Consider the following 25,510-nt stretch of genomic DNA (forward strand, 5'->3'; position numbering starts at 1 on the left):
TGCACTTAATGTCTTTGATTGTTTCATTAAAAACAACATTAACATCCATTACCTGAACAAGCAAGGACAGTAGTTTTTGATTGACATTGACACAAAGTTAACAATGATGCTATTAGGCTAATATGGAAACTGTGCTTTTAAAATTAGAATCAGCATGACTTTGTTTTTACTGACAGAAAAAATGGTCTTGAACCATGAAGGAACAGCATGGGCGAACAAAACAATCATGTGCTTTTTACCTCCCTCAATGACAAGAGCAAAGGTCACTTGCAATAATGACCAACAGTAAGAAAAACACACCATTATCCATGACAGAGACAGATTTTAATATTATGGCAAACAAACTGGTGCAATTGTGTTTTAAATCACGTAGGCACTGCAATGTCAAAGAATTGATCACAAAAGTTGATCATAAAAGACACGCCTTAACCAGAAGTGGCAAATCCAGGAACAGAAAGTAAAAACCCTGCCACAGTTTGGCTTTAGTCTACGGCTGGGCAAAATATCGAAAAATATGTATCACGAAAAAATATCGATATCACGATATTAGCCTATGCAATATGCAAATCACAAAGACATGAAATAAGTTTCATATGGAATTGTATGCGTTTATCTGAATTTGACCAGCCAGATGCAAACTTAAATGTGCATCACCATCCAACAGTTAAACATTCTAGAGTAATTACAATTAACTAAGAATACATTGAGCTTGCTTTTTTTAACCACATGAAAAATTTTATTCTTTCATTAGATAATACAATTTTTAATTTTTTTAGGTACATGTTAAATATCGCAATAATATTGATATTGCAATATTCAACAACTATATTGCATATCCCATGTTTTTCCAATATTGTGCAGCCTTACTTCAGCCACAGGGGTTTCTACACAACCGGCAGGGATATGAGCTGATTTACCCTGCCGGTTGAGTAGAAGCACCTTTCTGGACCTGGATTTGCCACCTCTGGCCAAAGTAAATGTACACCGAGGAGGCCTTAACAAAGATCTTAAGATGGTAATAATTGATTTCCAGTATCACAATTCAATCTGCTTGTTTTACTGATCAATATAAAGACCAATGATAGAGCAGTACATTTAGGGTGACCAAGACTTTGCCCCCTGTTGTGTCCAAAAGATGAATCAGTCTTCTCTACCAGCTGAGGGATGTGGCTCTTTTTTCTTTGGGGGGGGGGGGGTGGTCAGCACAGGAACTCCTATGTGTCTGTATCTATCCTGTGAGCTGCAAAGAGGAACAAGAACAGATAGAAGTCAAAGAGGGAGGACACATCTGTGGATTGTCAAGACTTTAAATGATTCACTGCACAAAAACATACTTGTGGATTGTTGGACAGCATATGGCAGTAGCCCCAAAAAAAAAAAAATCCTTCCAAGCAGTTCAGTTCAGTTACATTCATTACCGTTGGCCAGAGCCGCTGGTGCGAGCGAGTCAAGAAAGAGCATGACTATGTGTTACACCTACGAGCTATTTTCTGGAGTTGCTGAATAAAATACGCCTCGCATCTAAACATCAAGTGGCTTGGGGTCACTCCAACTGACAAGACGGCATCCATTCTGCTCTTGGCTCTCACAGGGTTTGAGAGGACACCTCTTAGAGAGCTAGGGCAACCTAGCTCGTTGCTAACGGCTGCGTTATTTCAAAGAAAGGAACTGGCGGTAGTGCTACACAGTCCAAATGGCTCCTCCACACTAACATTCTGCCCCTTAAACATTGTGTGTAGTACAGTGCATTTCTATTGGGTAATTTGGACGTGGACATTTCTGTTGCATCATGACTGGAATTCCCTTCAGTAGAGGCTTTCCAAATAAGGGGCGGTCGTTAATCGAGCGTTTAAAAAAATGTGTGCCGTTAAAGGTACTTTAAGGTTAACGCGATCATTTTGACACCCTTAGTTCTTGGCAACCAGTGACGAAAACATCAAACTCTTAGAGCAGGCGTTGGTGCAAAGCCAGGGAAAGCAATACAGCCTCTATTACCTGTACAGACCTCAGGTTGGTGAGCATCATCATATTTCAATTGAAGCTTTTAAACAAGCTCAAGTCGGTACAGGTAACGTGAAACTTCTGCTAAATTGAGCTTGTGTTGATGCTGACTTCCAGTGCACTTTAGATAGGTTACTTTAAAAAAAAAAAAAAAAAAAAGAGTCTTTTGTTACAAATAGTGTTGTTCCGATACCGTTTTTTGGCCCCTGATACTGATTCCGATACCTAAGTTTTTTTTTTTCAACATGAAAAAGCTCTCCTGCCATTGGTTCAGAGCATTTCAGGGCCAATAGGATACGTTAGCTCGGCATGCAGTGAACATGTCACACATCAGTGAAAGTCGTGCATGAGCAAGACACAAGATGCTGCATCCAAAGTCCTACATTAGCGTCAGAATGAATGGTATCGGCATGTTACTTGTTAGTACTCACCGATACCACTGCTTTAATGCAGTACCGGTATTGGAACAACACTAGTTACAAATCCCTTATGGGAAAAGTGAACCAAATCAGAGATGGTTGTCCCAAAAGGTCTTGTGTAGAACTCAACTGAACTGGACCACTTAGTGGAAACGCATCTTAACTGGGGACTCACATTGCTTTGGTATCCTGAGTGGTTCAGAGTCTCCTGACAGGACTTGATGCATGACGCCGCGGAACTGATACAGCACCTTTAGGCTCTTTTCCTCTCCCACGCAGGGGTCATAGAAACCAGGGAGGCCTGACTAAAATGCAGATGAGAAGAAAAAAAAACAGTAAGACGTTGAAAAATCACTAAATAAATCACATTTGCTGCCTCATTGCAGTACTGTGTAAAGGTCTTAGATGCCTTTAGATTTGTTATTTGACCAATTCTTCAAAGGAGCACATATACAGTATCACTAAGTGGAGCACAGACCTCCACCAAGGCTAACTGGTAAAGGTAAATTGAAAAGGATGGCTAACTCATTCACTGACTTGAACATCACTCCAAAAAGCCAAACTCTGCCATTTAAAGCCACACACATTAAACATCAAAGTTTTGTGGCCTTGCATTTCTGCTTCAAAGTCATTGCATAGTCCTGTCGGTTTGGGAATGAAGTTGGAAATTTGGTCTTGTACCTTTGCGGCCTCGGTGAGGATGAGTTTGGAATCTTTCACCAGACACTGCAGCGGCACGCTCACATCAATCACCTTTGCCCTTTCGTGCTTTCGGCTGTTGTCCGTCACAAACTTGCCATACCAGGCATTAAGGATGATGAGACCTGGTTTTGGAGGAAGGCGTGGGTTAACAAGAACGTAAATCAAATGCATCCGTATTATTGTTCCAAGTTTGACAGCAGCTGAGTGAATGCCACAGAACATTTTTCTTCTATTGTACAGGGTGACAGTTTGAATCCATTTTGATCGTGTTTAGCAACATCAAGTAGAACATCAGCTCATTGTTTGAAAATAAAAAGAAGAAAAACATTCTAAGGGAAAAGTCTGCTGGACCACTAATGACTATAAAATACAAACCTTTACAATGACAGTTGCTGGAGTTCTACAGTGGAAAATTAAATAGCGTGCTTAAAGTATTTGACAAGTTTGCTCATCAAGGAACGTCTTAAAAGCACCAATTATTGCTAGTCAAAGGCATGGCACAGATGAAAACACCATTATTCCCCTTCTAAAAACGTTCACCTTGTTTATGACGCTGTCCATAGTGCCACAAAAATTGCAGTGAAATTTTAATTTGTTTCAGAGGAAAAGAAAAGAAGCACTGCATCTTGCACATAAAATCTTCTGAACTAAAACGTTTGGACTTTTTTGGGGGGAGTCTCAAGAGAACTGAAGCATTTCCCAAGCTTTCAAATGTTACTAATCGTACCCATTCGAGACTCCTCTGCTTCAATAATCCTCCGCACTGACTCCTGCATGAGCAAGACCTTCAGAAATGAAAAAGGCACACAGAAATACAAAATGTGAGATTAGATGGATCTCATGCATTAATGAAATCACTAAGACTTTCTCTCTCATTCCAGCTCTGCGTGGCCGTTACAGCAACCTTTAAACATTTCCTTTGCTTCTAACACAGCGTCAACTACATCTGTAATGAAGCGCTCACCGCCGCCTCTGCCTCCTGTTTCTTTTTGGCTATGTTTGAGGCTGAGCTTTCACGCTGCTTGTCCAAGTCTCTGTTAAAAAATAGATGGGAGGAAGGGAGGGGGGGGGGGGGGTCACACACCAAAAAAAACCAGCTGTAATAATGCATGTGGCGCTTCCTTGAGCAACTTTCCTTAGTTAAAATAAAGTGGGAATTTCTTACCGTTCCTTCTGGGCCAGCACGTATGGCCGGATAATGAGTTGCTGCATGGCGAGGTAGACAACCAGCGGTCCAACCGTGGCGTAAAATACAGCACTTGGCAGGAGTTGGTCAGTCAGGTGAATAGGGAAGAAATACGTCTGGCTGGCTCTGTTTAGCCTGCAGAGAGAGTCACTTTTATTATTTCTAGACAAGCAGATAAACTGTGTGATATTTCTTTTGATGACACAAGGAAGTCTATTCCTGGAACGTAACCTGGCCTGCCTAAAACAGATGTACACTGCTCAGCTAAGGTTTTATGTCTGAAAAGGAATTGAGTGGTGTCTTCTGTTAGTATCTCTCAATAAGTGTAGCAAATGTAAGAGGTGGTGAACATTTCCATTCGGGCGGTAGAGAACAAATATTTTAATTGTGAAAAGAAAAAATAATAATTTAACATACCACAGGGAATAGATTTGTTAACAAGCCTGCCAAATTTAAATGTTTAAAAAAAAAAGCAAAGTATATAAAATGAGGCTTCAACAATATGAAAAACCAAACATTGTGGGTGCATCCACGGAATACGTTGAAATCATACCCTGCTCAACTGTCAATCCTATCACCCCCCTTCTGCCTTGTCTCAGTGATATGCACACACTCATGGCCAACAACGAGACACCCTAAACAGGTCACCCTATCCTGAAATCTCGGTCCATACGCAGGCTGTCTACTTGGACTTATCTTATAAATATAAATCCTTCCCCCACTCGCTATTCTGCCTTTCTCTGCATGACATGTGCACACTTACGGCTGACCACGAGGCACTCTAAAATGGCCCAACCAGCTGAATATTCAAAGACTTTTGAGGTACAGTGTTCCCTCACTTTTTGCAGGTCTTGCACCCGCGATACGTGAATTTAAAATAAAGATAACATTTATTTTATTTTATTGGGGGGGGGGGGGGGGGGGGGTTCCTGGGGGTCGAATCAAAGAAATTAAAAAAATCTGCAAAACAATTTGTGAAAAACTGTTTAATGCTCTAATAAGTCAGTGTGACGGTCGTCTTTCAGCAATCATTTTCAAACAGGAATAATGCACTTAGAAATATGTATTACAAATTTCAAAACATGGTCTTTAAATTTTGACAATAGCGACCTCTAGACACAAACCATTCGCATGTCACAAATGAACGAATGGAAAATAAAATTGGCACTTACTTGACCTTGAGCGAGATACCCTGAGGCACCCCGACACTGACCGTGGCCCCTAAAACGCTGTGTCGGCTGATTTTCCTCTCAGCACCGTACTCCAGCACAGTCCCAAAGAAACCAGATCTGCAACACACAAACACCAACAACCACCTGTGCAAAACATCCACAATCTACAGTTGATTAACAATAATAAGGCGTTATATTCTGACAACAAACTTTATTGAGCCCTTAATCTTCGTCTGGTCTTCATCCTGGAACTTGTACTGGTAGCTCATCATCATAAAAGTGTGTGGAATGCCGAGCTGCAAAGAGTAAGCGCACACGGTGGCTCATCGCTGACTGTCGATTTAATGGTGACGCACACAAAAAAGGGATGGCAGCAGACCTGCACTGCGAAAGTAAAATGGCTGCTCTTAGTGTCCCTGACTATGCTGGTGTTCATGGAAGACTGAATCCCCCATCGCCACTGCAGGTAACCCATTGTGTTCTTGTCGAGGTGACGGGCCAGCACCGTGGTGATGCCAGGACGCACGCCTTGGGACGAAAACTGGAGTCCGCACTGCGCTGTCACAAAGCTGAGGCGGAACAGACAAAAAATACTTACATAACTGTCCATCTGTGTCGTTCATGGAACATCTTTTCTAAAACCTTACAAGCGTGGCGTCAAATTTCGGAATATCTTCATTCCAAACAGAGGTCCGTGGGTGTCCCCGGCGCCGAGCTCTATCTGTGTGCACAAACAATATGTGACATTGTTTCAACATGGCATGTATTGTAATAAACTATTCGAAACGGGCGAACACTTGTGGCATAAACTGTCACAACAACAAAAAGTGTTGCAGTTCTTCTCCATCCACCTAGCAATTAAGCAGCACATCTACTACGCACCGCAACAGAAAAACTGGGACCCTGTATTAGGTTTTGAGGTTCCACATAAGATTATAGCGTATTTATTTATTTTCATTGAACCACAAAAACTATTACCATTACCACTATTACCACAAAGAGAGGCAACGGACAAGCATAAATGAAAGAGTGAGAAGAGATACAGAGAGACTGGAAGAGTCACAGAAAGGCATACAAGAGGACATTCTGGGAAAACACCTGTTGTCAATGTTGCCATTTAGATTATTGTAGGAAAATATAAGCCTAAACTCTTATCAAATGTATTCCATGTCATATAATCTATTGTATTAATTGAAAGCAGACCTTTTTCCTCTTTCGTTCTCAGATATTGTATAATCCCTTTACTGTGAGAAAGCAAAGCGTCTGTGTTTGGGGAGGCACCAGTTGCATGACACAAATGATAACTGCCAGTCAGATTGATAATTATTGGGACACAGGGGTGGTAAAAAAAAATCCATTTGGCAATATATCGCGATATTAAAGCGCGCGATTCTTGAATCGATTCGATATGAGGCCGAATCGATTTTTTAAAAATCAATTTTTTATGGGAATATTTGACAAAACGTCTTACTTAGGGTTAGGATTCACACATTAAGCATGGAAGAATGTTATATTAATGGAACATTAATCCATAATATTTTGTTTCAGTGCTGTTCAAACATGAAACAGACTGCAACCTGTTTGCTAAATGCAGTGGTTCAGTTGTATGCCTGAATTTTCAGATAAATAAATACATTTTCAAACAAATCTTACAGTGTACATGTTTACTGATTAGTATTTTCCAAATTTGAGTAAAAAATAAATAAATCACAATAATCAATTTGCAGATTTAGATCGGGATTAATCGAATCGAATCGTGACCTATGAATCGTGATACAAATCGAATCGCCAGGTACGAGGCAATTCACACCCCTATTGGGACATGGGCACAATTCTCACTTTTTCTATGTATGGCCTTGCTCACGGAGAAATATGCAGTAACTTGCAGCATCAAGTTGTATTTGAACTGTCTTCTTGCATGAAGGCTTTATTTAAATTCTATCTTTTGTTATTCTCAACATGTGCGATAGCATTTTTCCCTTCCTGACATTCCTTGTTAAGAGAACAATTGTGCAAATAGTACTGTAATTTGAACAGCTGCAGCTGTGCATTAAAAATGTTAGGATCACCTGCAAAGTTTACAGCGCATCCTGAAACTTCCCCCGGAAGCCGAATCCCTACATTATTGTAAACAGTGCACGTGTCTAAGCGACTTACCTCCCCCCAGCCCTGAGCTGAGGTGACTCTTCTCAAGGTCAAGTTAATAGTCCCGCCTCCATTTCCATTGTGTGTAGACAAGGAGCCAGACAAGATGGCCGTGTCATTTGTGGTAAGGGGGGCCTGTAGAAGAACAAATGCAGAGTTGATAACATCCAGCACACACCCCTTAAAAATAAATCATTAACATGCAATTTGGCGTAAAGTGTCACCTCTATGGATTGTGATATGTGCATCTTGTTGATTTCGACGTTTGGGATGCCGCCTCCAACCATGTCCTCATAGTCCTCCTCATAATGATCAAAAAGGTCCGTGGCATCAATGCCCACACTAATTGTTCCCTTTGAGTAGAAAGCGGTGAGAAAAATTGCGTCAACGTAGTAGAGTGCTAACTTACGATTAGAGAGATATGTAGGAATTTTATTTGATTGCTTGAAAAGGACTTGTGTCACTCTAAACCAATTCAGTTAAAGAACAAACTTTTGCAGGAGTGATTCAAGATAAGGTCAGTTGTTGACCAGTGAGCATACGTTTGGGTTGGTCCTTTGCTGGAGTCTCCTCTCCTCTCGCTCCTTCTGAAGACGCTCGTACTCCTCTCGAATCTCTGCAGGAGTTCTTTTTCTCTCCACCACCTGGAGGAAAAACTTATTTAGGCCCAGCACACACAAAAGTTTTTTTTTTTTTTAATCTTAAAAGATTGTCTGTGACAGATCTCACACATGAAGATGAAAAGAGGCATTGAACAGTTTTGGCCGTATTGTGTGCATGGGTGAGCTCCGATAATTTCAACACAGGTAAAGATTCTGTTCCTCCAGCCAATCGAGAAACAATTTTTCTGGAGCAAAAATCACACTTCAATTACCTCCCATCCGTCAACATCAAGTCCACGCTTGCCATAGATATCATAGATAGCTCGTGTCTGTGGATCACTGAGCACTAGAAAAACACAACAACAAGTTATCCATGAATGTTGGTATTGCTATATGTTTTTACGATGTCAGTCAGCATGTAGTGCATTACCTTCATAAGCTTCATGTACGAGGTTAAAAAGCTGCTCTGCTTGTTGCTTTAGTTCTGGATCCCGATGTTTGTCTGGGTGGTATAACATGCATAACCGCCTGTACGCCGCCTTCAGCTGGTCCTGCGTTGCCTGGAGCATGAGAGTGAAGATATACATGTATTATAAGATATATGGATGTATAAATATGAGGTATGGGTGGGGGAGGTCATCAGCTATCTGTACAAAATATACCATAGTCATTAAATGTAAAATTACTGATTTTGACATGCCACCCACTCACCCATTTTCTATACTGCTTGTTGTAATTAGGATCATTGGTGAACTAAGTCTTAATTCATATGATTTAAAAAAAAAAATCGAAATTCTTAATCCATAATGATAGCTTTAAGTGTCCCTTCTCATGGAATGTACCATACAATCACCTTACTTTGCATGTGCATACTTAATTACTACTTAATTAATACAGGAACACAAACTTGGTGGTGCATTGTGCGGAAAAATGAATCAGTTATCCCACTGCAGCGGAGACAAGAAGATGAGATGAAAACAAAACCGTTTTTAAACCTCTTTTATGTTGACACCAAATGTGCAAAAACCCCAACAGTAACATGTCCTTGCCAGATGTAGTAGCACTCCTGCCACTGTGAGCAAAGGCGGGCTCATTCGAAACGGAGTGGAGAGTGACACGAGTGATGCTTTTCATCACCAAGACGTGACCATAGCTGTCAAATTGATAAACTACTGTATATTAAATGTTGATTTTTGCCCATAAATTACAATTAAAAAAGTTAAGATGGGTCAGTCACACCCTGCATATGCATATCCACATGGCACACTGTACTCTGCATTAAAAATATAATCAAATGAAAACACCCGTGAGCACTCGATCCCCTGACATCAAGGTCTAATCTAATCTGTAAGTAAATCCAGGTGTAGTCAATGCTGATAGCATTAGCAAAGTAGCACTGCCTGTGCATGGTGCAATCAATAAGTCAACTAAAAATCTAAAGTCTGTTTCGACGGCCCCTAAAAACGAGGTAGCGTGCACTAGTCCAGGGTGTTTCTCTGACCGGTTGAGTCTTGAAGTAAAATTGTCAGCCATCAACTTGTTTCGCGTCTTGGAAAAAGTTTCCAGGCAGCGACAGAAACCAATGTCGAGGGTCACAAGTTAGCCGTTTGGCTAACGTGAAACATCATGACACGCGTAACCGTAAACGAACATAGAAAGATGCCGAACTGAACGGCTTGAGGATGCTTGTATATGTTAGTACTTAAGAAGAAAAATGCATAATATACCTCTCGCCGGACATTTAATAGGGAATAGTAATCATCACTGGAGATCTCATCATCGTCTAAGGAAGACGCCATGTTTACTCCCGGTCATTTCTTGTTCGTCATGTCCTCAGAGTTGCACTTTGGCTGTCGCACTCTGGCGCCATCTTGTGTGGCGGAAGTGCAACAAAACAAAAATGTTTCACGTGTATATGTGGCTGGAAATGGTTGTTTTACATTTTAATTTTTACACAAATTATAGTTTTTCTTAAAATAATGATTTTTTTCGAGATATTATTGTTTTAATATATATTGACTGGCTGAATAAGTATTTTTTTTTACACTAACATAGCAGCTGCCTACAATTATACATACTGTACAGTATTTCAAACTAAGTATTTTATTTTCATTGTAGTGTAAATGTAACTGTGTGCCCTTTTTAATGTTACTAAATAAATGAGACAGTGTGAATTATTCGATACAAATACAATTAGCATTATTGAAATTGTTTTTCAACATTCATAATCATAACCTCACAACAAATGCTAATGGTTGCAAATGGTTGAATACTTAAGGACTTCCACGAGTTTCCAAACTCTTTCTTTTCAATGACAATGGTATTTTTTTCTTTTTTCTTTTACCGTGCAAGGACATCAGGCAGCAGAGGAGCTGTCCTTTCAGCACCACCTCATCCCGCTTTTTCAGCACTGTTGGCCCACATCCTGTTAATGTAGGACGAAGGCTATCCTTAAGTGCAGTATTTGACAAGAGTGCCAACAGCAACGTGTATCAAGCTCAATGATCTGTAATTAGATCGCTTGAAGTTATTAACGCGGCCACACTATTGTGAAGTCGAGCTGTGCCGCACGAATAGAAAGAGGGAACCTTAAAGGCACACTGGATGATATGAAAGTGTGTTTTTGCTCCTAAATTTCACCAACACAACGGCTGAAAAAGCATCATTTAGCTATTCAGTGATTCACACAATGGCAATATTGATATTGGCATACTCTGTATAATGAACTTCTTATTTACACAGTGCTGATCATGACGCAGCATTGGAGGACATGGGGTCTGAAAATTTGACAGGTGTGATGGGGCACAGGTGTGTGTAGTGGTCCACGAAAATGTCCTGGTGTGGGATCAACTGGCCCGTGATCAACAGGTGGTCAGTCCAGCGTAGGGATGTTTGGAATAAATGATTGATTGCTAAATATTCTGTCTGCCTGAATAGTGAAAGTGTTGATTAATCAATTCAGTCTCAAAGGAACTAACGTCAAAACAGAGTGCAGTGTACTACAGTAACCAGCAGAGGTGCTGTTAATTCAGTCTCAACAGGCCTCGACGAGTTAGCAGTCTAAATCCTGCCAATTAACCATAGTAACCAGAGTATTTCGAATTTCATCTGCAGAAATGCAATCAATAAATCGAGCACACAGCAAGACTATTGGGCTGTTTTGGTCTCGATTTTGCCCCTTCTTGACCAAGGATGAAAAATGCCAGATTATCTCATGTTTTATAATTATTATCATTTTTGAATGATCCTGTGGACTAAGTTGTGTAGAGTTCATTTGCCCCATATAATAGGGACCAAAACCCGCTAATCTTAAATATTAAGCCTGTTCAATGTAAGGGAACAAAAAAAAATTGGAGCGTGAGGAAAGCCAATGATTCTCAAGTCATGACCACATTAATTGACGTGAAAAGGAATGTAGCCAATTAAGAAGGGACCTGATAAGCAAGCTGTCATAAATATACAAACATGTCCCATCCATGTTACTAAAATCATAATGTAATAATTTTTAGCTAGGGATTTTTCCATGAAAATTTGTCTTAAAACCATCATCAATCTTTCAATCCTTTCTTGTGTCCTTTTCCATGTCACATCTTGTCTATCCCGGTTGTTGCCAAGTTTCTTTGATTTTATTAGATCACATTTGATCATACAATAGTTTCCTCTTTTTTTGTCTAGATTCTTGATTGGTTTTTGAACATAATCATGATTATTCCAATCAGGACTATGAAATGTCTCATTTTTATCTTCATGTGTGAAGTCTGTAACTGATTAACAATCAGATTAAAAAACAAAAACACTTTTGTGTACCTGGCCTAAAACCCCCATTATGGGCAGCGTTGCAAAACTGGAATTGAAACAAGAGATCAGAAATTCAGAGCTCCTCCCGTCTGTTAAAATAATTCAATTAATGATCATGAATTTTCCCCACAATCAAGTCAAGGAAACTGAGTTAGGGTGTAGTCCATGTTTTGCCTTATGTCAGCTGGGCTCTAGTCCAGCACCTGCCGTGACCCTGAACAGGAGGCTGGATAGAAAATGGATTTCTAGATGGAATTGTGGGACAAGAAGGATCCACCCAATAGAAAAATTCATGCTTTCTTACGGGGACACAGAAAACTCGATAAAGCCAAAATGCAAATGTTTTCGAAACAGAACTTGCACAACCCAATGAGTTCAATCCATTTACCTTCAGTTGCCACATCTCCTGTCCGGTCATGGAGTGTGTGTGTGTGTTTTATTTTATTTATTGGGGGGGGGGGGGGGGGTCAGATGGGCGATGGGCACTCGGGCAGGGTACAAGACAAGAAAAAGAAGAAGAAAGGAGTCTTGCATTTTTTTTTAAAGTGACCAATGGTGATATAGTGACTCATCTAACCAACTCTTCTGTTTACACATAAGATAAGACCCACAACTAACTTTAGTTTGCTGTTTTTAGCCTCACTTCACTAATCCCGCCCCCGAGTTTGACTAAAGCCACTCGCCTCACTACATACAACACACAAGTGCGATTCTTATTCATTGTCATTCATAATGGTATGCAATTATGAAAGTATAGCTTAGTTAGATTAGTTTAGCATAGTTGTGATAAATAGTCACAGAGGAGGTTGTCCAGAATCAACAAAATAACTAGCAATGCTAACCAAGCATTAGAACTGCAAACAAGCAGATGTTAGCCATGGCTGCTACTTAGATAGCCGACTTTGTAATAAAATGTTTTTGACAATTCCGAGTTTATGCTACAAATCCAATCAAAATGGCGGTCTTACTCTGTGATATGACCGCTCCGTCCATTGAAAACCATTGGACGCTAGATTGTTGTAATTTGATTTGTGAGGATTGTTTAAAAATGTGACGCATTGATCAAACTACATTGTGGTACTGTGAAAGAAAGTGCAATTGTGCATTTCATATGGTTGCTGTGACTGTTAGTGAACTGAAGCAATATTTGTCACAAAAAAAAATCGTAAACTGATTTGGTCTCTCTGTAGGTGTTTTCTCCGGGTACCCCAACTTTTGCCCACATTCCAAAAAAACATGCATAATTGAAGACTAAATTGTCCATGAGTGTGGGGAGGGAGCAATTCACCTGCGACTCTAATTTAAGATAAGCACGTTAGAAAATGAGATGGATGGAAATATTCACCAAGCAATTGGAAAACCCTCTGAACTGTTATTGATTATCCATTGCTTAACAACATTTATTTGATTAGGGATGAGGCTTAGGTGTCTGAACATGAAATAACATTCAGTCATTGTTTTTCTTTTGTAAGACACACAGTAGGTGAGGAGGGGGAGACGTGTATGTGCGCGTTGTCAGTCACCGCCTGGCAGCCAATAGTAAGTTGGCCTGGTTCGGACCGACTCGCCGCCCGCTCCTCCACTCCCTCCGCGTGCTGTCCTCGCCGTGCACGCGCGTGGTACCCACGGTCGTGAGGAGGAGGAGGATGTTGCGCGTGAAGGGGAAATGGCTGCCGAAAACAAGCCGGAAGGTAAGAGAAATATAATAGGATTAATTTCACTTGCAACGTGTATGAATGTGTGTGTGTGCGTGTGTGTGTATGTTTTCTCTCCCCCCCCCCCCCCCCGTCGGCGAACAGTTTGAAGTGGCGAGCAGGCGACGCGCGCGAGTGAAGTCATTTTTACCTAAAAATAAATAAATAAATTCAAAACAAAAACCCAAACAAACAAAAACACGTCTCCGATGTTTGTTGTCTCGTCGCGAGCGGGCGGCTGAAACGTGGAGACACACGCTGGCTAATATTAGCCTGCTTTTCTAGTTAGCTCCCGGTCCCATCACGAAGCTCCGAAGGGGCTCCACGGGAGCGAAGGACTCGTACGGGAAGTGGTGTGTTTATCGTGGACGCGGGCATCGAGCTAAGTTAATGACAGCTTGTCAGGCGGCGTCGAGCAACTTCTCCTCCTATTTACCCCCCGCTGTCGTCGCCTTGTGTCACTCGCTATTGTTTTGAGGATGAACCACGAGGACAATCATGTCTCGATCCAAACGTGCGTACTAGTTTGATTATTTACTCTGCTCATGTCGGAGCGTCTTTGACATCCAGCTAGCACCGTGTCAAACAAGAGTACAGGCGAACACGGTTTCCGGTGTTTTCCCTCATTTGACTTCAAGTACTTGGCCTATATTTGGGAGGGTTCTACCATGGAACGTCTCCACTCAGCGAGGCTGAATGCCATCACACCGGACGAAGGAAACGGTGAGGATGAGGCTTGCCGGCCCATTCCAACGCAAAGTGATGTCTTCACCCCACTCATTTGATTTCATACGGCTCACTAACTTGAAATGAAAGCCATTACGCAGGTGGGAAAAGCTGTTTAAATGAGGAGTTTGGCAGCAGCGATTCCCTCGTATTGGACATGATTGAGACTCTACCCTGATAATTAAGCTTTATTGAGTCACCTTAAGTATGACTCTTGTAAACCCTTTTTGTTTTTTTAGGCTGAAATATTTCCATGACAATAAATCTCTAATATAGGCCATTGCAGAAAAAAAATCTCTGTAATCTCCTTTTCCTTTCCCAGCCTTTTACGCAGACTTTGGAGTCAGCAACTCCAAACACTTGTGCTTTTAGAGGAGAGTTATCGTTTTGTGCTCAGATTTTCCTCCATGTGAGGAATTCAGCGAGCATATGCACAGTGTCCCACCAGGGGGTGGTGTTGAGCTACAGAAGCTCACTCACAATGTGAAGCGTTTGTCTGTGGCAAAAAATGAAGACGTCTGCTAGTATCCTAGTACAGTACAATAATGACTTCACCATGTGCCATCCTCACGTATTCATCCAGACATCTGAAACCTAACGAACAGGGCCTGGTTGTTCTTGCACAACCTCACAACCTTTACTTGGGAGTCCCACTGCTGAACACGGGAAGTTATTTTGAGTGTCCCTGCGAGGTGGGCTAGTGGGAAAAAGAAGGAAGACCAGCTCCATGTAAATGTGTTCAGCTTTGAGAGGCACACTGCATCCACTTTTAAAACATCACAATGGCTGTCAGGTGCCTTTTTGACCTTGGGGGTTTGCAGGTAGCGCTGATCCCTCTAAGTAGTTTGACATTCCAGACGATGACGGCCCCTAACCACCGAGGGCTGCGTGTTGTGTTAAATCCAGGGGGCCATGACCCAGTCTTACTAGTGCGGTACTGCTTACGCCCTGAGGTTTGCACTCTAGCTAACTATTTTGTCAGGACCCTAGGCAGTCATGTTGTTGTTGTTTTTTATTTTATTTTAGCACCCATAAAAAGCAACATACGGCCATTACTGAGCTCAAAGCCTGGGGGACACTGAAAACACTAGTCTTTCAGCCTTTATGAAAACGAAACAAATTGCTTGAAACGTCAGAACTGTTACCTTAAATGACGAATCGTTTATGAACATACATTTAAACTCAAGGTCAAACGACCTTGAGCCTCAACTTTGCTAGGGTACGTTGTTATCTTTCTTGAATTGTTCACTCATTTACTGCCAGCTGTTTTCAAAACGGAATATTATTATTTTGCTTTGTGACACCTCACAGTATAAACAACCAAAAAAAAGATTGAAAATGGCAAAATAACAATTTATTTAGGGATGCACAACTATTAAACGCACAGCGAGTGACGCTGACTCACCGCATAGCTTGAGTTGAAAGTCGGTGGCTTTACTCCATCTTTTCCTCACAATCGTGACATACACTTTCTACTACCGACTGTGACTCTACCTATAGTCTTTTACCATACTTAATATAAAATCTGTTTGAGTGTGAGGTGCCTAAACGTGTCCAATTTCCAACGTCGTCGACAGCAGTGAATGAGTGACTGAGTAGGTTCTCCACTAATTCTAGTCAAATATCTTTTCAAAAAAAGAGTGCAAAATTTATTTGTCAATGATAAATTGTTATTTGTTTTGAATGTTATTGTCATATGTTCTGATTTCTGTCTATCTGCATGGGGAATTTTCTCCGCCATCGCAGGATGCAAAAAGTAATTGTTTCCCCCCTTTTTTCTCTACTTTGTTTTGTCTTTGCCTCCCGAAGGACTGAAGAAAGTTCGTAATCCGGATCGAATGTACAGATCAACCGTGTGTTATGCTGGCCACGGTCCACCTAAGAGTATCAGTGATGACACAGAGACCAACAGTAAGAGTCAGTTATTAATACTGCATTGCCGCTCCGAGAGGCCACGCGCCGGCCAATCAATTATTCATTCATCGATTCATTTATTTACTCCTCAATTCCATCTCCCCCATCCCACATTCTCCCTTCCTTGTTGTGTTCTCCAACATAACACCTCCTCCAGCCGCCGTGCTGATTGAAGTATCAGCTTTGCGGGATCACACTGTCAATAGCTGAAGTGTTGTCGTTAACTAAGAGGGATTGTTCCATGCCGAGGCCGAGGGATCAGGACCTGAGTGGACCTGCTAGAAGAGAGCGAGAGAGAGAGACAGTTCATGCTGTGAGCAATCACGTTTAGCTTTTGCTCTTTTTTTTTTGCTTTTGACATCAAATCACGCCGTAACATCCTGTTGTAGCTTATTTCCCTCCAAACGGACACACGTGCTCTTTGTAGAAGCGGCACGAGCAACAAAGACAACGTCACAGTTGAGGTGTTTTTTTTTGTCTTCTCTCGGTGGGAATGATTTCAGCGCTGTCACGCGTCTGAGCCGGAGCGCTGAGAACCAAGCAAATCAGTTGGAAATGTAGGCCAAAGCCTCGCCTTTTATTTGCGGGGGATTTTCCCTTCATTCGTCTATGGAAAAAAAACACGTCCGATTGTTCCTCTGAAGAAAGCAGCCCCTTCGCTGTTAATGAATACACCAGTCTCGTTACTGTGGCTGTTGATCTAGACTAGAGATCGGCTAATTAAGTGTGTGCTCATGTATTGTCATTTCTAAATGGGGAGTCTGAAATCAGTAGCAACCCCTTGTTAGACTCCTCGCGCAATATGTGTCACTGCTGCGCGGCATGTTTATTTTATTTTTTTGGGCTGCTTCAAAAGAGACTGTTTTGAAAGATTTAAAGGCCAGACAGCACTTTTGCGGATCTCTGAAACATAGATGCAGACTGCTGTTGCACTTTTGCCCTCTCGCACACACACACACACGCACGCACGCACGCACGCGCGCGCGCGCGCACGCACGCACACACACACACACACACACACACACACACACACCCACACACACACACACGCACGCACACACACCCACCCACACACACCCCCACCCCCACCCCCCCACACACACACACCCACACACACTCTCACACACACACACACACACACACACACACACACACACACACACACACACGCACACGCACACGCACACGCACGCACACACACACACACACACACACACACACACACACACACACACCACACACACACACACACACACACACACACACACACACGTGACTGTGGCAACAGACAATAGCCCTCTTGCTATTTCCCCCCGCTTCTTCTGTTATTGTGGGCTTTTATAGTACGCAGCTTTAATGCATTCCGCCTGGAGGCTGCTTTTGGCCGGACACTCTATGGCAGGCAGATATGCCATTGATCTGAGTAATCGTCTGAGTAATTGTGGGAGCAGTTATGATACAGCGCAGCCCTTTGTTTGTGTGCATGCGTTAGCAGCGGGGAGAGAGTGAACGGGAGCGAGAGGTGTTACGTGGAAGAGAAAGGAGAGAAAGAGAGAGAGAGAGACCTCACCTCTGCTCTCCTTGAGATGGGATTTTTATGGATGGGTGAGCTTGGTGAGGGCCGAGAACACATAAAGAGTCATTTTCAGTTTGTTGCAGGCAGTTAACCGTGTGTGCATGTTTGTTGAACTTCTAGTAATAGGCTTTTTTTTTTTTTAGCTGTTTGACTTTTTGACACTCTTCCCTTATTATGCTGTGTTCCGCCACACTACAATAACCACTTAGAGCCACGTTAACACGGTAGCCAGTCAACGCTATCGAGGTATACATGCACACAGATGGGGGAAAAAAATAGCTTAGACAACGCATGTTGTAAGATTCAGTGAAATTCTTTCCAACTGAGAGGCTTTTTTGTTCCAATTCGTGAGCAGCAGGTCAAACACTCCTGCTCGACGCCGGCAAGGCGAGAGGCAGTGCAACGTTTGTCCTGCTAGATTTCGCCTTTGCTTGTGGGCGGTTTGTAATTTCACTGTATGTAAGAGTGTTGTCGAACAGGCTATAGGCCAAATGATAAAAATAATTGGTTCCCCATTTCCACACCAACACTATTTCAAGTTTTCACACCCCTATCCATCTCGTCATCGAGAGCCATCAGGCGGTGGGGCCCTAAACGGCGGCCCAATCAAAATGGACTTCATTTGAAGTAGCTGGCCAAGTGCCACCCGTCTTCCTTGTTGCTCGGACATAAAATGAATCATATGCTGCAGATAGTAAAGGTCTGTGCAAAGAAGATTTTTGATAAATTTGATGAAGTTTCAAGCCTCTTGGATTACCAATTTGTGGAGATGTGGGCTGTGAAGGAAATTACCGGTACATTCTTAAGATGTTCAACTGTGTGAGGAAAGCTAAGATGAGAGCGCGCGCACGGATATTGTCAAGATTGGTTGATGGATGTCTAGCTGTCATACAAGCTTATTGTAACTTTAAAAGATGATATCAAGGAGAGCTTGTTATCATTACCTATGTATCACTTCTGCTCTCGATGTCTTGCATTTCATGTCAAGGATCTAAAAAAAATGACTTGAAGTCAGTTGTGCCTATATAAAACGTGCCAAATCAACAACAAAGTTAGTTGTTTGGAATGGTTTGGTGAATTGTCATCTTTAACTCATTCAAATCCAAAAACGCGTAAATATATATTTTTTAATACTTTGTCCTTCACTCCCAAAAGTATCTATACGGGGTTTTTTAAAAATGTTTTTTTACTTTTATGCAAAAGCATAAAGAAGGCTTTGATGCAGCTGCTGACATAAAGTGGTGGCTTAAAGTAATGGTAGTTATTACAAAAAACGGCCAGCAGGTGGCAACAGAGTGTAAGAGATCAGCCAGGGCCATGTTGCAACAAGCTCTATTTCACAGTGTTTTCACCAGGAATGTGAATATTGATTAGCTATATTGTAATGCTAATTGCTGCAAAACGGAAATAGATAGAAATATACTTTTTTTTTCCCTGATGAAAGAAGATACTGTCATATTTATTTTGGTAGGTTCCATGTTTTTATAGCAATAGAACACAATATTCTGTGGGCCTTGCAAAATCAGTAAAACAACTGGGAGCGAAGGGGGTTGCTTCAGTGAAAATGGCTGGGAGTGAATGAGTTAATGGGAGTTCTACAACCCGCTTTGAGGACATTTAAATAGATGAGTCAAGTCCACCAGGCCAATGCTAAGAAAACAACATAGTAAGTTTTCATTGTCCAACCTTTTTTGCTGCACAGATCGGTTTCACCTAAAGCACAGGTGTCAAACTCAAGGCCCGAGGGTCAGATCTGGCCCGTGACATCGTTTTATGTGGCTCTTGAAAGAAATGATGTGCATCAACTTCACGTTTCTTGCTGAAATACAAAAATTGCAAATAGTCTACACTTTTAAAAATGTTCAGCTGTTGGAAACATTATATGTTGACAATCCTCTTTTAAAATAAATGTAATAATATATATATATATTTTTTTACTGACCTCTGATTTTTAAACTATACATCCATTTGTTATGTATATGTAATATGAGGCGATCATAGATTTATTTGGGTTTAAAGTCATAACAGCCCTCGGAAAGAAACCATATCTGCGATGTGGCCTGCGACAAAAGCAAATGATTAAATGTACAACTGGCATTATGCTGGATGTACTGTAGTCGATGTAATTCGTGTTCTTTTCTTTTTAGCATGCTGGTCTCATCTAGGCTTAAAGGGACAATGCGCATTATTTAAGGCCAGCTCGTGGTGAACTAATAATTATTTTATTATGATGATAAGTTGTATGTACGGAAGTAGGCGTGGAAAATTGGACCAATGAAGTGGTCTCAAAATTTCAATGTCTGTCCCATTGAAAATGAATGGGGGAAAAGTTGATATTTAATGTTAAATTGTGCGAATACTATAAGTAATGTGAAATCAGACAATATATACTCCGAGAGGCGTGCATTTTTGAAGCAAGTTGAAATTTGAACGGTGAAAGTATTATGTGGGCGTTGTCTTACGGTAAAAAAGTGTGGAGATTAAAAATCACACAATAACATTTTGTTTTTCCATCCTGGTTACAGATACTTTTTCTTTGCGTGAGAAAGTAAAGTAAAGCGTGAGAGCGTGAGAATGGAGTGAAATGCATGTGTCACACGTTCAATGCGTGACCATTGACACCCCTGTACATAGTGAGATTTATATCGCATTAAAAATTCATCAACGTCCTATATTTATAGAACTACAGTAACAGTATTTGCTATTCACTGTCATGTGAGCGATAAGAATCCCATTCCAGTGCTAGCGCTTTCAACGCTTGTCCACAAATGGTTGTTACGATGGTAGCAAGATGAAATAGAATCTTACAGTCCAGCAGTAGCGGCGTCAATGCTATAACCAGGATGCATGCAGGATAAACCCCTTCTTTACCTTCCCTCCTTCGTTAGATTCGCCTCACCGGTAGATTGATTGCTCCTATTTGATAGCATGTCATGAGTTAGCCACAACATGCATGGCTGACCACATTTTCAATGTCTCCCTTGATTCCTACCTGTGGGCTGAGCCTTTTCTTCCATCACCACGAAAGTCATTTGTACTCTCACACTGTCCTTACGTGACATTTTGCTTGATTGTATTTATTTTTGTTAAGATACCAATATATATATATTTGATTGGGTTCATTGGTTTTACTTTGAGGAATGCTGTTGAAACTGCATGTTGATATTGCCCTGTGATTGTTTTTGTTTTTTTTCCTCATGCATGCTGTGAACGGATGCCATTTATGTTCTCTTCAGTGGACTGTATTAAGCCTGTGTTTTTGTTGTGCTTTTTGATGCGCTTGCATTGATGGAATCAACCCTTGAAGAAGATTGCCTTTCAAATCCCCTGGCTGCTAGTGGTGCAAGTAATACACAGTTTGTGTCACACACACTGTAACTGCTTGAGTGTTTGAGTATTATTCCGTCCATTTAATAAAGGGATTAAGTGATCAAAATGGCCCCTTATCTGCAGAAGTGAGCCTCATTGTTAGTTGCAGGAGGTGCAGCAGATGACAGCACATTTCTAGTTGAAATAACACCACTTCTTTTATTGTTAAGAATTCGGTGGAAGATAGCCAATTTTATATATTCGGAATTATGCTGGTTAATCTGAATGCTCAGGTGTTGTGTTTGTGTGTGTTATTGATGGTTTCTTTGCCTAAAATATCAAAACCCTTAATACAGTGTTTTCTCAGCTTTCAGTGCAAATTCTGGTCTGACCTGTCGATTACAATTTTGTCGCTTTGCAACTCTCTTTTGAACTGTAATTGAAAACATACACTGACAAGTTGGTTATTAATATAAAAAATAATAATTGAAAACTTGCAATCAAAACATTAAAACCATCTGTACAATTTTATAACAAAACACAGCCTTGGCTATTGAGCTTGTGAAATTGGGGATGTTGAATTTTTAGTACCGTAGCTTTGAGTTTTTTAAAACATTTTAAATAATGATTGAAAAGCTTGAAATAGATCTTAGTGCCATTTTAGGTCCATGTTGCTGCCACATCTTTAGTATGATGCTTTTTGAAGACGGGATGTTCCATACAATGATAGGGTGAACTTGATCCAATTAGTCTAAATTTTATCCACGATTCCGCTTTTGTTATATGCACGTTTCATGTATAACTAACTGCAGAAGAGCAAACAATACTCCACATCCTTAAAGTGTGTTAGCTGCTGTGAAGAATATTGCCATTCAGTCTGTTACTCTAGATTTGCACCACCAGCAGTGATTTGTTGAGTGATCTATGGCCAAAACATTAGCTTGCAATTTCACCACAATGTGGGCACAGATTAAAAAGAAAAGCCGTCAGTCTCGAAGCGCGCTGAGACAGAGACAGAGGAGAGGGAGGTTGGGGGGGCTGGTGGGACCCACGCTTGCGTTCCGGGCTCAGATATTGATTACAGATTTGTTTTTGTCAGCCTTTCCAGGCTCATGACCCTCACTCTCGTCTTGAGGGTGGGGTTGGAGCTAGCTAGCATGACAGAAATCCCTCAAATACTGAATGTTTGCTTCCAAACCAAGTTCAGTCGCAATTCTAAATCAGCACACCAACATATTTGATGTCTTAATAACCTTTTATCACAATCTCTGTGTTCAGCAAACCTCTACAAACATAATTGTCATGATTTAGTGAGTTGTTAGTATTTACCAATAGGTAATTTAACACAAGATGCTGATAAAGCTCAAAACTTGATCTTTAAATTACTCGGGAAGATTGCATGGCATAGCTGCACGCTTGGTTTTGTGCATAAGATGACATGTTTGTGATTTTCATCTCCTGCCAATCAATTCAGACTAATTAACTGTCTGTGTATTCCAATTCTGGCATCCAAGTCTTGAGCTCACGAGATGGTCGACAACTCTTTTAAAGTGTTGCTGAAACCTGATTTCAGCAGAACATCTGGGCTAGCATTAATATACTGTAGATAAATAACAGCTGAGTGAACAAAGCTGTTAAGAAAGCGGCGAAGCCTCAGCATTCAACAGCGGTAATGTTGCGTTGACTTTTTTTTGTGTGACCTGGGAGCCTCGTGAGACGTATTTCCGTGTAAAACCAAACGGCTCCCAAGTAAGACAATGACTGCCAGATTAGAGAAGGCCAAGTCGGAACATCTGAGCAGCTGAGTGCCACATCTAAAACACATGCTTTATTTAATAGCACAGGGCAGTGTTTGAAACAGAAGAGGCAAGAGGAAATACTAAATAAATCTGTGACCGAGACGCATAAATCACAGCGGTTGTCTGATGTTGATGTGCAACTAGCATCTAAAATTGTCTTTGACAAACGAAACACAAACGATTTGTCTGTTAAGATGATACATTGTGGCACTGGCAATGCTTAAAAGGGAAACGAGCAAATCACTTGAGAAGTACAATACCTTGAGTGTATCAATTGATCGGATCTTTGGCTATCATGTGTCAGTTATTTCAAATCTTCCCATATTTTTTTTTAGCAAGTATTAAACTGGCAAACCAATAAATGCAGGATCAACACCCATAGCGTTTGTTGAGAGGCTTAGAGCGATTTTTATTTAGTTTATTACTCCAAAAGCAACAGCAAACACAAAGATGAGAGTCAGCACTTTAATCCATTACATGCTCATGTACAAAATGACGGCAGATGCATTATTGTTGCAGCTTTTTTTTTTCTTTATCTTAGCGTGATGCCCGTAAAAAAGATTCAAAGAGTAAATGTATTTTCCACAGAGAATGACAACTGCTGACATATTTGGCCGTCTATACATCCATCCATTTTCTGTACCGCTTATTCAGTGGCAGCTGGCCTTGAGAGGGCGCTAGCATGCCACCCTACCACTATCAAAGAACACATAAAAAAAAAATTGAAATAATAAAAGAACACAATTTCAATATATGTGTATTTTTTAGATGAACAATAAATATTATACAGATATTGATGAGATGAGAACACTGCTTAAAATGAATTAGACTCTACTTTTCCTTAATGATGTCATCACGTCACGGCGTGTAATTGCTGACCTTAAAAAAGAGCTTCATGCATGCTTGTCATATTTATTTCAGGTTTTTACCAACAGTGGGACTCACTTCAGAGTCTAAATGTTGATTCTGCAATTCACAGCCCCCAGTTGTCTTTCCTAAATGTGAATTTGGTGTTCTATTTTCTTATAATATAATTTTTGGGCTACGGTTATCGGTATGATGTTGTCTAAGTAGTCTTGTGGCAATGGTAACTTACTCGAGATTTGTCGCTTTCCTCTCCATAGATGTTTTTTTTTTTTTTTTTTGTGTGTGTGTTTTTTTTAAAGACCCCGAGTGTTTTTGTGTAGATTTGTCAAACCTATCCTGGCAAGCCACACTCACTTTCCATGGTGTGGCGTCCATAGACAGCGATGACCGATATTCTCACCCTATCTCTAAGGGAGAGCCTGGACACCCTGCGGAGGAAACTTGTTTCCAGGATTTTGTTCTTTCGGTCACGACCCACAGCTCGTGACCATAGGTGAGGGTAGGAACGTAGATTGATCGGTAAATCGAGAGCTTCGCCTTTTGGCTCAGCTCCTTTTTCACCACAACGGACCGATACAGAGTCCACATCACTGCAGACGCTCGTGAACAAAACCCCAAGATACTTGAACTCCTCCACTTAGGCAGGATCTTTTCCCCGACCGAGAGAGCACGCCACCCTTTTCCGACTGAGGACATTAGTATCAGACATAGAACCGCTTCACAGTCGGCTGCGAACCGCTCCAGTGAGAGTTGGAGATCACGGCTTGATGAAGCCAACAGCACCACATCATCTGCAAAAAGCAGAGATGCTATACTGAGGCCACCAAACCGGACCCCCTCAACGCTTTGGCTGCGCCTAGAAATTCTGTCCTTAAAAACTATGAACAGAATCGGTGACAAAGGGCAGCCTTGGCGGAGTCCAACCCTCACTGGGAACGAATCCGACTTACTGCCGGAAATGCGGACCAAACTCTGACATCGGTCGTACATGGACCGAACAAGCGGCTTGGTACCCCGTACTCCCGAAGCACCCTCCACAGGACTCCTCGAGGGACACGGTCAAACACCTTCGCCAAATCCATAAAACGTGTAGACCGGTTGGGCAAACTCCGGGACGAAAACCACACTGCTCTTCTTGAATCTGAGTTTCGACTTCCCGACGGACCCTCCTCTCCAGCACTCCTGAGTAGACCTTACCGGGGAGGCTGAGGAGTGTGATCCCTCTATAGTTGGAGCACACCCTGCGGCCCCCCTTCTTAAAAAGGGGGACCACCACCACCCCGGTCTGCCATTCCAGAGGCACTGTCCCTGATGTCCACGTGATGTTGTAGAGGCGTGTCAACCACGACAACAACACAATATCCAGAGCCTTTAGAAACTCCGGGCGGATCTCATCCACCCCCGGGGCCTCGCCACCGAGGAGCTTTCCAACCACCTCAGGGACTCCGTCCCCAGAGATAGGAGAGCTTTGAATATTGCTGTCATTTTCACACAAGCCACAACTCGTGGAGATGACTCAATGCTGATTGAGCTTATTCACTATTATATATTTTATATCTCGTGTCCATCGGCGACATTCCAACAACTTTACATCGAAAAT

The 25,510-nt window shown here is 41.5% G+C and overlaps 2 protein-coding genes across 10 annotated transcripts in view; one reads left to right on the forward strand and one right to left on the reverse strand.

Moving 5' to 3' along the window:
* Positions 1-1,189: 1,189 nt before the first annotated feature.
* On the reverse strand, positions 1,190-10,095 carry dnajc11a (DnaJ (Hsp40) homolog, subfamily C, member 11a). Its single transcript, XM_086069939.1, has 16 exons — positions 9,955-10,095; positions 8,658-8,787; positions 8,500-8,573; positions 8,168-8,269; positions 7,850-7,978; positions 7,638-7,760; positions 6,128-6,201; positions 5,860-6,049; positions 5,691-5,776; positions 5,481-5,597; positions 4,288-4,443; positions 4,087-4,156; positions 3,850-3,907; positions 3,102-3,244; positions 2,596-2,725; positions 1,190-1,240 (listed from the first exon to the last, which is right to left on the reverse strand). Exons 1-16 carry the CDS (start codon positions 10,024-10,026, stop codon positions 1,215-1,217), a joined length of 1,680 nt encoding a protein of 559 aa, XP_085926065.1. The 5' UTR covers positions 10,027-10,095; the 3' UTR covers positions 1,190-1,214.
* A 3,499-nt stretch (positions 10,096-13,594) lies between these two features.
* Positions 13,595-25,510, forward strand: part of camta1a (calmodulin binding transcription activator 1a) — a 330,875-nt gene continuing 318,959 nt past the window's right edge. For 6 of the 9 annotated variants that reach the window (XM_086068103.1, XM_086068104.1, XM_086068105.1 and 3 more), the window contains exons 1-2: positions 13,595-13,716; positions 16,255-16,362. In XM_086068103.1, coding sequence (XP_085924229.1) covers positions 13,692-13,716; positions 16,255-16,362 — 133 coding nt within the window. In that variant the 5' untranslated portion in view covers positions 13,595-13,691. The remainder of the gene's footprint in view (positions 13,717-16,254; positions 16,363-25,510) is intronic. The other 3 variants (XM_086068107.1, XM_086068110.1, XM_086068114.1) reach the window with 1 other exon arrangement.

This window comes from Leptonotus elevatus, chromosome 2 (genome assembly GCF_054856555.1).
Source record: "Leptonotus elevatus isolate MCC_2025b chromosome 2, RoL_Lele_1.0, whole genome shotgun sequence".
In the NCBI taxonomy this organism is placed as follows: domain Eukaryota; kingdom Metazoa; phylum Chordata; class Actinopteri; order Syngnathiformes; family Syngnathidae; genus Leptonotus; species Leptonotus elevatus.

What these genes read in the sequence shown, in the direction of transcription:
- dnajc11a (XM_086069939.1), bottom strand. Translation starts at nt 10,026, where the DNA reads ATGGCGTCTTCCTTAGACGATGATGAGATCTCCAGTGATGATTACTAT. An exon ending in AAGATTAAGGGCTCAATAAA is followed by an intron (nt 5,598 to 5,690) that starts GTTTGTTGTCAG and finishes TGTGTGTTGCAG; the next exon opens with ATCTGGTTTCTTTGGGACTG. An exon ending in ACTCAGGATACCAAAGCAAT is followed by an intron (nt 1,241 to 2,595) that starts GTGAGTCCCCAG and finishes TCCTCTTTGCAG; the next exon opens with CTCACAGGATAGATACAGAC.